This window comes from Scatophagus argus, chromosome 9, assembly GCF_020382885.2.
Source record: "Scatophagus argus isolate fScaArg1 chromosome 9, fScaArg1.pri, whole genome shotgun sequence".
NCBI lineage: Eukaryota > Metazoa > Chordata > Actinopteri > Scatophagidae > Scatophagus > Scatophagus argus.
In genome coordinates this window covers 22953825-22967152 of record NC_058501.1, presented here as the reverse complement: position 1 = coordinate 22967152, position 13328 = coordinate 22953825, and the positions used below count along the sequence as shown (strand labels likewise).

Genomic DNA, 13328 nt, shown 5'->3' with positions numbered 1-13328 from the left:
GGTTTTCTTCTGCTTGACCCGCCCCCACACCACAACCCCCCGACATCTGCAGCGAAGACGCCTTGTTTTTTTTGTGCACTTAAGAGACATTTGTTTAAAAGAAATGTTTAAGTGTAAAATATCCTCGCGAGCCTCATTTGTAAACAGATCACACTGCAGGAGACGGAGCAGGTGTCTTACAGTCGTCACTTCAGACCGCGTCCTGCTGCAGAATCCATTTCAGATGTGGTGCTGGAGATATCCTGGGGCGCAGTTTTGTGTGAGGTATTGACACATTAAAGGCTCTATCAGACAATGGCTGCTTTTTTTGTTTTTTGTTTTTAAAAATCATAAATAAATTATTCTCCTCAAAACACCATTACTCCTCCGGAAATGAAAACTCACTCATTGTGAATGTCTCATATCAGGTAAAAACTGGAGAGAATTAATTAACCTTTGTCATTTTAATTGCTTTAGTGACAGCTGTCCTTTGGTGCCGGAGCTATCCTAATGCACATACTGTGGGCTTGTCAATTACTTTCACAGTGAATAGATTAAAACGCCACAGAGGATAGAGTCATTTCATTAGTCAGACTTAATGCCCCCCAGACATAACCAGGTACGAACACTTCCCCCCCCCCTAAATATGCAGGAAAATGAACAATACTATTAAGCCCATATGAATCGAATGAATTGTGGCAACATGAAATTAAGTTTACGCTCTGTTTAATTCTGTCCTGCTGCTTATATTACATTTGGTATACACATTTTTCTTTAGAAGGGTTTGGAAATTAAGAATGTTTTGAGGCTTTTAATGAAAGGTCTCAGAGTGAAATGCAGTTCACCTGTGTGGCGCGGCTAATTGCCCTAATGGATGTTAGCACCACAAGGCTGTCAGTTCTAACTACAATGGGTAATGGCCGACAGCGGCGACTGTCTAATTCTCCCATTTTGCTGTTTGCAGATCTATGATCTAATGCTACTCGGCTCATTATGAAGCTGAATGAAAATGGGGGGCTTTCAAATATCTGGCAGCTGGATGTCTGGGCTGCTTTCAGCACCCGACTCACAAGGTTCCACTCTTTACCACATGACGTGGAGCCACGTTTCCACGTTTCTTTAATCAGGCTGCTCATCCCACACTTTTTCCTCCGCAGACTGTGAGGATTTCAACATGTGGATGTTCTTATCAAATCACAGCGAAAGCAACAGGAAAATGAGCTTAAATTCTCATATTGCTGACGTGACAGAATCCCAGCAGTGCAACAGTCTGACATGTGGCGTGTGGGGAGGAAAAGCACTCAGCTGCCAATCAAACGGAGACAACAGGTTGTTTTGACCAGTTGTCTGCTTTATTTGTTGTATTTGTGGAACACATAGCTGCGTGGTTGTCTGTCGTATTCTGCTCAAGCTCCCTGACAGCAATACATCTGTGACAGGTTAAAGGCAAAACGCTCACTGCATCCAACACTGGATCAAAATAAGCTTTTGTCAAATGGGTGCAAGACTGCATGTCTGCTGTGCTCACCCAAGCACTGAGTCACTTAGCCCAGTGATTTTTATGTGTATGATTACGTAATTGTTATTAGGTATCAAGCTGGAACAAAACAGTTACGGGAAAAGGATCCTGATCATCTTTTAGTCAGTCTAGTAATTCATACGGCTGCAACGAACAACTGTTTTCATCACATATTAATCTGTCCATTATTTTTTTAAATTAATCAATTGATAATTTAGTCGACAGCAGAAAAAAACACCCTTTGCACTTTCTTAGAGCCCAAAGTGATGTCTTCAAATTGTTCATGTTTTCTCCATCAGGCAAAAACACAAAGATATTCTATCAATAAAGACATTAAAACAGAAAGGTAGAAAATTCTCATATTTGAAAATCTGAAGCCGATTAATGTTTGGCTTTATTGTTTAATGAATGACTTAAATGGCTGTTCAAAAACCTCTTCACACAAACTGTTGCAACACTAAATAAATCCAGACAAGTTTTATTTGTGCTGTCCAAATTCCCAGATTCAACAGAGCAGAGACTCCTCTCCCAGGATGGAATCATGAAACATGAAATCATTTATCGAGCACAAGTGTTCTCAAATGGGAAAACTTGCTGTGTTTCAGTGTTTCATATGATTGCAAATGAAACATCTTTGGATTGCGGTCTGATTTTTGCACAAAATAAGCCATTCAAAGATCTCAGGAGGAGCGATGGGAAATAGTGGTGAGCGTCTGTCAATACGTTCTGACCTTTTGTGGACAAAACAGTCAATCAAATAATAATTAAAAGAAATTAAGGGATTCATTCTAATTGAAATAATTATTAGTTCCAGCCCTGTAAGTCAGATTACAGCAGGAGCTCAAGGCTGTTCCATGTAACTCCATACGCAGCCTGTGGTTTATCCCTTAGACACAAACACACAGGCTGAATTTCCTCCTTATGCTTTATGTTTCATAAAAGCGATCATTTCAAACTGCAATGTGTGATTTCATTCATTTTACAAGACAAAAAGGCAGAACTTTAGAGGAAACCATAAGTTTTTAAGGAGCACCCATAAAAACCTTCTTGTTTCTAACAGCAGAAATGTGCATGAAAATACTGTGACCAAATTAGTAAACTTAACAAATTAAATTGCAGTGATACTGGACGCCTGGTCTTTATTTGACACACCGGATCATTCAGAGCTTCAGATGGTCCCAGCAGAACATCAGTGTCCCTCAGTATCTCTGAGTCGTCACCTCATTTGTGCTCGTCAGGTTCCCCGTAAGACACTGATGACAAAGATGTGTTTTCACAATGACATGAGATATAAGAGGATTACACGGCTCATGAATATGGCCCGTTTCTATCATCTGATTTATCACATTATCCGAAATCCCCATCCATAAGGGGCTGCCACACTACACAAAGGCTGATGTTCCTGTGCCTGAATGGCTCAGATTTCATTTCAGTTAAGAAAAGAGATAAAGTCGTCTGATAGGCTGAATGTATCTGCACGCATGTTAACCCCGACAATTAGGCTCGCAGGGAAAAAAAACAGAGCAACTGGTTGAAAAGCTATTTTTATAAAACCCAATGCTGCCAGTGCGTAGTTCCTGAAACAACAGCGAGGAGAGCTGTTGATCACCCTGTCAGAAACCTCACTGAGGTGTAGAGAGAGGTGATGCTATTTATACTACACACAATAGACAAATTACGCTGATAGTTTGAAAACCCGTCAAAAACGTGTCTAAACATCAGGGCTTTGCAGTCAGTGTTAACTGTAAGCACAAAAAGCTGTGTACATGATGAGCAGACCGTCTTCCCATGTCATAGTCTGAATATACAGTGCAGCCGTCCTGCCTTTAAAGCAGGCCGGCAGCTAAAACAATCAGGGGCCAGACTGCACCAGAGCCGGGCGGCTTCGTTTGCCATTGATTTATATCTTAAACAACCTCTCCTGGTGCTTCCACTGCTAAAGGTGAGACGCACAGCCAGTGTTTGTGACAGAGATGGACTAGGCGCGGCGGCAAGAGAGAGAGGGATGATGCGGTTTTAAAAAATGCATCACCATTAAATCAAAGAGTAACCTTGAACGGGTTCAGGCCGGTGCCAGCTCGGTGACACGCTCTGCCCTCAGCGCTCGGTGCCACGGAGCATGCCAAACAGCGGGAAGACAGGTTAGACCGGCAGTGCTGGGTAGCGGTCCAGCTCCTCGCCGACCAAGGACATATACACACTCACATTTTGTCCAAGGCGGTGCTCAACATGCTATAGGCCAACGTATGTATGTAGCCTGAGTGACCAAGATGTCCTTGCAAACTGCCTCGGAAGAGCAAAAAATAAATAAATAAATAAAAGTCCTTGTTAATCACTTGGACTTGGAGGTAATCAAAAATGTGTGCACAGATGGTGCAGAGTCAGAACCACTGGTTCAACATATGTGACCCTGCTGCCTGATGTTTGACTAAAACCTGCTCCGACCTTTTCCCTTCGTCTCTCTCTTATCAAAAAAAAAAAGAAGAACATGGAAAGTGTTCATGGTAAATAAATGCTTTCGTAATGACAAAACATGAATATGAGATTACTTTTATTATTCCTATTTGCTGCAAGAGAAACTCCCCAAGCTATCGCATGGCTTCGGCAGAGCAGACTAACAAAGCATTAGAGTGCAGCCTCGAGGAGGAAGAACGAAACCCCACCGGTCCTTCAGCTGCAACAGCTGAACTTTACATATTACTCGTTCACGCAGGCTGTTAAATCAAGGAAGTACACTTATTTACGCTTTTTAATAAGGAGCTAAAGCCTCAGAGGAAATTCTTTATTGAGACAACTTCTAGAAAGGCTGTGCAGCTGCTGAGTCCCACCACAGAACCTATATTTTCAGTAAATAATGTCCTGTGGGCCGTAACAGTGTACATAAAATAGTCACCAATGCATGTGGACTGACTGAAGTGGTGTGCATACATTAGAAAAAAAAAGAAACATCCTTTAAGAGTGGATTTCTGGGCAAAAACTATCTGCAGTATATAACTTATTTTTAAATCTAACTTCCTCCACTTCTCCCACATTCATTGAGACATGTCATCCATCTATCTCGGCCTCCGGCTGCAGTAGTTTCTCGACCGTGAGTGGCTGCTGCAGCGGGGCTGTATTTCAGCATGTTGAAGTGCATGGAGAATTCCCATGAAGGGTAAGGGATTATGGATTTTGGCCTCTAAGCTGCCTGGATGCCCAGTGAGGATGTCTCTGAGCGTAGTAATCTTCAAACACCACGCAGAGTGATGAGTGGGCACTGAGGACTTCTGCTCAGGATCTAAATGTGTTCCAGCAAGTTACTGCAGAGAGAGAGAGAGAAAACACCATTTGGTGCAGAAATGGAAAGGATCGACTCAGTGGCTCCTTCAGGCAAGAGACACTTTTGATCCTGTGACCTGTTTCGAGCTACAGTCTGTGTCGAAAACTCGCGCCGAGCAAGGGATCATATTGAAGTGGTGCGAATGTAAATGTCATGGTTCCCCATCGCCACACATACGTGCAGATGGAAAAGTCAATTGAGCAATTTTTGGGGTCAGGTCGGGCACTCTCGGGGGGCTGCAAACGTTCATAATGAGGGCACGCTCAAAGTCTGGTTTCAACTGTGTCCCAGAAAAATGGGACTCAATGTGTTGGCCGTCCTGGCGTACAGCTGACAACACTGGAACATGAAAGAAAGAAGGGGCTCATATACACAAAGAAAATCTCAAGAATGAAACGCAGCACAGGCGGCACGGTGGTGCAGTGGTTAGCACTGTCGCCTCATAGCAAGAGGGTTCCAGTTTCGAATCCCGGTCTGGGCCCTTCTATGTGGAGTCTGCATGTTCTCCCTGTGCCTGCGTGGGTTTTCTCCGGGTTCTCCGGCTTCCTCCCACAATACCAAAAACATGCACATTAGGTTAATTGGCTACTCTAAATTGCCCCTAGGTGTGAGTGTGAGAGTGTGTGGTTGTTTGTCTTTGTGTGTTGGCCCTGCGATTGACTGGCGACCAGTCCAGGGTGAACCCCGCTGGGATAGGCTCCAGCTCCCCCGCGACCCTGACGGATAAGCGGTATAGAAAATGGATGGATGGAAACGCAGCACATGAGTTTGAGCAGGGACGCGTCAGAGACAGTCAACATCTATTCAAGTCCCTGATCAGTATCAGAAGGAATTTCTCTGACTCCATCCTGATTGGATTAAAACCCAAACAGCATCACTTAATTTAAGGGCCTGATTGTTTTCCGGTCTTATTAAAGTGAACTCAGACTGGTTTGATACCATCTTGGACCTGAAGATAAGGTGGTTAAGAGCAGGAGGAGGATCAGATGAGGGTGAAGGACAACAGTCTTTATGGAGATTACATCCTCTCCTTAAGAGATGCGCCCTTCTATCAGCTCATATGAAAAGCCTTGCGATGCTGTCAGAGGTCAGGGTTTGGAAGGGCGCCGAGGCACGCTGGAGAACTTCCTCTGGGAAATCAGACGGTGTTACGATACCAAAGATGCAACATAAACCTAATAAATACAACATGCTTGTTTCCATACTGCACAGAGGATGAAAAGCAGCTGCACTGTGCAGAAAGTGACCTCAGGGTGTTCAAGGATCAAAGCGATCAACGTTCCTTCAGCGATAATCAAATTAAGTCTGCAAAGCTCGACGTAAAACACACGTTCCAAATAGAAATCCATAATCTACTGTCTGAACGCAAGTCAGCGTGCTGATCCGTGAAAGTGTCTGAGCTGCATGTGGCTCACGCACTCGTCCGGACTGTGCAGCACAAACACTGTCCAAGGCTGCGAACAGGTACATCAATTCGGAGCATGACAAGAAATTCCCTTCAGGCGACAACAAAATGTACATGCTATTAGATCAGCTGCAGTATCGTGTGATGAAATAAATTGAAGCCAACAGATGAGAGCTCTGGGGCCCCAAGCAGCAGAAAGGAGACTATTAAAAGGTGCAGTGCCCTTCTTTTGTGTTACACTGCCATCCTTTGGACGAACGGAGAACTAAACACCAATGGATGCTTCCAGCGCACAAGACTGGAGGGAGAAGGCAACACGGCGCGGTTTCATTCAAGGGCCGCAGCTCATGACTGGACCCGTGAAGCCAGTTACTGTTCTGACCAATCAGTTGATCTTTCAGGCCAAGACGTTGCAATGACAATCGAAGCAGACTTTCTTTCCTTTTGCCCGACCAACAGCGTAAACCTGAAACATGCTGAGTTTCCAAACTAACTGGAACTACAAAACAAAGAATCTCATTGGACAGATTAGAAGCAGGATGTTGTCATTTTAAAGCAACAACAAATAACGCTGTGAGTGTGGATCTTTACAGCAGTTAGCAGCACAGGTCAGCTGTAAAAGAGGTCCATCAGCCTGTTACAGCTGACATGACATCAAATTTACCAGACAGATTTATCCTGGTGTTTTGTCTCTACGCTCAAAGGGTGGAGGAAGGTGGAGAGTGTGTAACCATAAGTGATTAAACAAACGTACACAAAGAACAATTAAACTTCCTGAATGGTGAACATCTGGTGGTGATTCTCTGTGTTTCTCACTATGGACAACACCTTTCACATATGTAGTTATTTGATCCATTTTTAATCCACACATTTTCCTGCTGATGACAGATTTAAAACTTGGAGGCGACACACAACACTGACACGCATTTTAATTTCAATCTGCAAACTTAAGCTGCGCACGTGAACGGAGCTGTAATGTTAAACAAGTGAGAAGCTGACGGTTTAATGTCTGGTTTCCATTAATATTACCTGTCCTGGCCTACAGTCTGTCTATGCACGAGACAATCACGGACGGTAACGTCTGCCTGCGCGAGACAATCCGTACGTGATGCGCGCGGCGCGCCGCCTGACGTCGGCTGCGTCTCGTGCGACGGACGCGCTGATGTGAATGAGCTGCGGCGCGTACGGCAGCCACGGCAGGCCCCACAGCCGCCGCTCTGAGACGATGGGAGGAAAATAACGAGCTTTCTCCTACATGTTATCAACACGGAGAGGTGCGTTCGAGGGCTTCTTTGGATATTTGTTTGTTAACGTGTCGATGTTTGTGTGATAATTCAAAAGAAAAAAAGGAGGGGAGCGCCGGGAGGGAGACGCTGCTGCTACAGTGCAGCGAGTCAGGCGTTTGTTTATTCTGGCGCGGATGTATTGTAGTTTAAAGCATTAATATGTGGTCCTGGTTAGTCGGGTTAAATGCATCCTGGTCACGGTACTTTCCTCTCGGTTGTTATGGTGTCGTGAGGCGCGTTCGTCGCATCACATCCCATCACACCGAAATGAGTCGTGACGAGCGAGCGCGTAGGAAACGGTGTGATTATTTATTAATATCACGGTGGACAGGGGAAAAACAGGTGGTGCTGGTGGTGCTCTGAGGTCTGGTTAATGTTTGAACGCAGCGGGGAGGGACGGCAGAAACACAAACAAAAGCTCAGTCACACATCCGACAGCTGCAGGGGGAACAGAAGCAGAGCTGAGCGATCACACCCTGACGTGCTGCAGTGAGTCACCTCTGGCACAGGGCGGTCAGTGAAGGCACCACGCACAACTCGCTTTTGTATTTACATTTTCTTCAGTGCTACTTTGCAGATTTTAACTGCTAACACGAGGTGTAAGTCGACGATGAATTGTGATATCACGTTAGGCCAGTATAACAGGTAAATCTGATCAGCTCCACCTTCACCAGCTGCAACATTACAGTGACATAGCCCACACATTAATGCCTCATCATCCCAGTCCTGCAATGCATGATCTCAAATTCTGCAAAGTAACTGCTTTTTTTGCCTTCATTTAAATGCTAAAACTGTAATAGTTTGAATACGGGACTTAAACTTCTAATAGAGTATTTTTACCCTGTAAAATATGTAATTTTACTGAGGTAAGAGATCAGAATACACCACTGCAGGTGTTCAAACACCTGGGTGAGCTTTGAGGAGTATCTGTTTTCCAGAACTGCTGTCTGACTTAATGACTCCAAGCAAGTTGTAGAAAAATTGACAAAATTTGTGATTTAAGTTTTATCTTACACATTTTTGTCTGATATAATAATAAACCTTATTGTATAGAACACAGAAAAACAAGCAAACCCTACATTCAAAACAAACAAAAGATGGAGTCGGTGCAGGGATGACAGGATCCGTGAAATATGATCCTGTTTCTTTGTTCCAGTTAGAAAGCTGGCAGCCGATATTTGAATGAGCCTTAAACAGGATTTAGAGTTTATTTTACAGTCTGATTGTTTTATGTGCTTTATACATTCATTCATTCATATATGACATGTCAATTTCAGAAAAATACTCTTGACTTAACTTAAAACTACATGGCCAAGCCTTAATCCATGAAGGCCATTTTATCAGAGAGTTTGGTGCATTTGGTGAAAAAGCAGCATCTGGGCCACCTTGAAATGATGAACTGAGGTTTGCCTCCAGTGACCTCCTGTGTGTCCCCTTCACTGGTAACACGCCAAAAGGTTTGTCAGTCAAAAACATGAAGAGACAAAACAAGAGAAAACAGCTCACCTCACCGATGAAGCAAGAAAAGCATCCCGCTCAAGCTTCAACTGTCTCATACTGATATTACCAAATACATACTGTGTTATCCACATTCTTACACTTTCTCAAAGAAAGTGTTACTGCTGCCCCTAAGTCGTGCTATCCAGCAGGTATCTAAACTGCTCTGCTCTTTCCACAGGTAATCGAGAACAATGGAGGGAGGGAACTTGTGAGTATACGTCTGCATTTCACACTCATTTTCACACCAATTACTGCGTTCTTCCCAGATTATGATGGGGGAGCGAGCAACAGTCACAGCACTGGTCTAACCCCTGTGTCATTGCAGCGGCTACTCCCGAGACTATCTGGACCGCTTCATCCAAAGCCAAGACTCATCTGTGGTGAACAAGTTCCAGCAGAAGTACTGGAAAACCAAACAGACGCTCATCAAGGTCACCGGGAAGAAAGAGGACGAACATGTGGTGGCCTCAGATGCAGATCTGGATGCAAAGCTGGAGGTGAGGAGGAACGTGAAAGCGTTGGGGCTTGTAGTTGTACAGCATGTTAAGTGAGTGAGTCAGGGAACAAAGTCAGCTTTTGGGTACCCGTAGGCCTCAATCACAGCACAGAAACATTAAGAAACAGTGGAGATACTCTCCCTCAGGTGGACTCTGCACTGACTAAAATGGCTTTTTGATTCACATGGTGCCAGCATGTGCTTGAGGCTTCAAACTTAAATTAGACTGCCTCTCTAACCTCCATCATCTATGCCTCCATTTCTCTGGTGAAGTGAATTCAATGGCCGAAATCGATACCTCATAAAAGATGGAACATCCAACCTTAATTTAGGCCCCCTGATAAGAACGGTGATAAACCATTCAAAACTGGACATCTACGTATCAGATCAGAGCTCATATTATCATGGTTTGATGCAATATTTTATTACTTCCACTTGTGTGGATCCTACTTTTTTTTTTAAATCAGTATCACAGACTTAACTGAACATCTGTGGTTTGTCTTCTTGGAAAGACTCAAAGCATATTGAGACACTGTACTACGCATCAAGTCCCAGAATAACTTCCACAATGATCCTGCATTTTTTGATTTTCTTCTGCTCTGTAGGTCTTCCACTCCATCCAGAGAACATGCATGGAGCTGCTAAAAGTCATCGAGCAGTACCAGAGGAGGATCTGCCGTACGTTCAAATAAGCAGCCTAAGTATCTGATGGATACAGAAATTCTAAACCAATATATAAATCAATATATGCTATATAGACAAAAGTATTGGGATACACCTCTTTGTTATTGAATTCAGGTGTGGTATGGGACTGTTTTCAGGGTTTGGGCTCGGCCCCTGACTTCCAGTGAAGGGAAACCTTAATGCTTCAGCACACCAAGACATTTTGGACAATGCTATGCTTCCAACTTTGTGGCAACAGTTTGTTGAAGGCCCTTTTCTATTCCAGCATGACTGTGCCCCAGTGCACAAAGCAAAGCTCCATAAAGTCATGGTTGGATGAGTTTGGTGTGGAAGAACTTGACTGGCCCACACAGAGCCCTGACCTCAACCCCATCCAACACCTTTGGGATGAACTGGAACGGAGATTGTGAGCCAGGCCTTTTGGTCCAACATCAGTGTGTGACCTCACAAATGCTCTACTGCATGAATGGGCACAAATTCCCACAGAAACACTCCAACATGTTGTGGAAAGCCTTCACAGAAGAGTGGGAGCTGTTAGAGCTGCTGAGCTGTCTGTATATTCAGAAAGTCATGTCATTAACATTCCTTTTGGTCAAGTGTCCCGATACTTTTGTCTATACAGTGTATATACCTTTCAAAAGAGCAGCAGTTCAGAGCTCCTTCTGAATGCCGGAACTCATCAACTTGGCCTTAATTGTGAACAAAGACACCACATGACAGAAGTCAGTGCGGGTTCACGTATCCAGCTTACTGGGTCTGGGTGGCTGGCAGCTTCATCACCAGGTGATGATGCTCAGTTGACACCTCCCTGTCTGCATCAGATAAGATTTAGCCTAAGGTGTTCTGGAACCAGTTGCACGACCAATTTCCACTCTCCATTTCAATGGCGAGCAGCAGCAGAACTATGGAGTGCTGTGGGGGACCTGTGCCCCAAAAACCCTACTCTCTGGTCTGGACCCTCTCCTGGGAACAGTTTGTTGTACTGAATAGTAAATACTTTCTGAAATACTTGAGATAAATTCATTCCAGTTTGTTTAATTGGGTGATTGCGAGTTTCCGATTAAATTCATAAATCAGATTTTCTAAGCTTGTATGAGATCGAATCTGAAGACGACATTCAACATTTCTACTGTGCAGTTCTTTCTCAGGAAGAGAACGAGTTGGGTCGTTTCCTGCGCTCACAGGGCTTGCAGGATAAAACCCGGGCAGGAAAGATCATGCAGGCCACAGGGAAAGCGCTCTGCTTCTCCTCCCAACAGAGGTAGGCAACATTCACATCTGCTCACAGTATGTATGACAAATTGTGACAAATGTCAAGATACAGCAGTGATTCACACGAAAGTTATAGCGGCACTGGGAAACAGTTTGGTTAAAGTGATTGGACTTGCAAGACTTTCCAGGCAGGTGGAGACTTTTTGGTTTTGTAAAGTGTTTCCCTTTGGGACTTCAAGCTATTCGCCAACATACAGCATACTGTACACTGTAAAAAGTCAGAATAAGCTTGCATACAGCAGTCTAGTAATGACTAAAACAAAGGTGGTAATGATTATTTAGGTCAAACTCGTCGTTCAGCGTGTTGACAGTTAATTTAACATTACATCCTACAGACTGGCTCTGAGGAACCCTCTGTGCCGTTTGTACCAGGAGGTCGAAACGTTTCGCTATCGAGCCATCTCGGACACGTGGCTGACGGTGAATCGAATGGAGCAGTCCAGGACTGAATACCGTGGAGCGCTGCTTTGGATGAAGGATGTATCTCAGGAGTTGGATCCAGATACACATAAACAGATGGAGAAATTCCGCAAGGTTCGTTTCTAACACAGACCTTTTGACATGTCGTAGCACATGATGGATGTGCTACGTAGGTGATGGATGTATTCCACTTAGTTTAGTCTGTTTCGGGGCTCTGATAAGCAGAATGGGACACATCAGTGGGTTTGGTGGCGCGATTCACGAATGCTCTTCTCAAAGTCTTGAAGTGACCCTGAACCTGAAGTTACTCTTGATGTGCAGGTCAGCTCGGCCTCCATCTGTGTGTGAATGGTTGCAGGAATACAGATGTACAGTAGATGCAGTTCATTTACCATTTCATTTACCATTTTATGTTATTAGTTGTACTTGTGTCTTTCCTGCTACAACTTAACAAAATGTCTCTATGCCCAGAAAATTACACAATGTACAGTAAGTACAGGAGTAAAGGAGTAAAATAAAAACAACAATAATGTGAGAGGCCTGCTAATACACACTGAATATATTTATTTTTGTAATTATGATCGTTTATTATCATATTCATATAATTGCCTCAACTCCCAAAACTTGTATTTATCATTTTTTCCAGAAGTATCTTAATATGTCTTGTTTTGTCTGACCGTCAACATAAAGCCAAAACCTATTCAATATCTAAGTAAACTAAAAGGACCAAATCAGTAAATCCTCACAGTGGAGAAGGCTGAACCCAAGTTTCTTCTTGATGGAGAATTTAAACAATTAAATTAAAAATAGCCTGTAATTAAGTTTTGTTCAGCTAATTACTAGACTAATAGACTACAAGTAATCGTAACGCCTAAAATCACATGAACAGCAGGACTTTAACAAAGAACTGCCACTAGAGGGGAGAACAAACCATGAAATGATGGTCCGTTGGCTCAAACCAGAACTCTACAACAACCCAGCATGCTTTGACCTGCTTAGACATCAGTGACTCACACTCACACTGACTTGAACTCCAGTGTTTGTTTTTCATGTTCAAACCTCTGTGTTAGAAAAATGCTGGCTTCTCGTCTTCATTTGGAACGTTTTCTTATCTGCTGTATCTCAGGTTCAAGCCCAGGTGCGCACGAGCAAAACAAGCTTTGACAAACTGAAGAACGATGTCTGCCAGAAAGTAGACCTGCTGGGAGCCAGTCGTTGCAACCTCCTTTCTCACGTTTTAACCACATACCAGGTAGACAAAAAGTCCCCGATGTTTGCATTACAATCCATTTATCTTAAATTGACTGTTTTCAGTGGTTCTACCACATGCTATTAAGACGGGAAGGGAGATAAACATGAAGGGAACAAGCAAAACAATGCATGGGAGTTTAACTATGAGACCGTGCGAGGAGCTACCGCAGAGCAGACGAGGTGAATTATTACTTCTA

At 43.7% G+C, this 13328-nt stretch overlaps 1 protein-coding gene across 4 annotated transcripts in view; it reads left to right on the top strand.

The window, feature by feature from the left end:
• Window positions 1-7215: 7215 nt before the first annotated feature.
• The window catches only part of ica1 (islet cell autoantigen 1), an 11745-nt gene continuing 5632 nt past the window's right edge, over window positions 7216-13328 (top strand). Inside the window, exons 1-7 of one of the 4 annotated variants that reach the window (XM_046398996.1) lie at window positions 7216-7496; window positions 9187-9216; window positions 9334-9505; window positions 10110-10182; window positions 11326-11449; window positions 11796-11994; window positions 13007-13132. In XM_046398996.1, the coding sequence (XP_046254952.1) occupies window positions 9200-9216; window positions 9334-9505; window positions 10110-10182; window positions 11326-11449; window positions 11796-11994; window positions 13007-13132 (711 nt within the window). In that variant the 5' untranslated portion in view covers window positions 7216-7496; window positions 9187-9199. Of the gene's footprint in view, window positions 7497-8421; window positions 8966-9114; window positions 9217-9333; window positions 9506-10109; window positions 10183-11325; window positions 11450-11795; window positions 11995-13006; window positions 13133-13328 lie in introns of those variants that run through there. The other 3 variants (XM_046398999.1, XM_046398998.1, XM_046398997.1) reach the window with 3 other exon arrangements.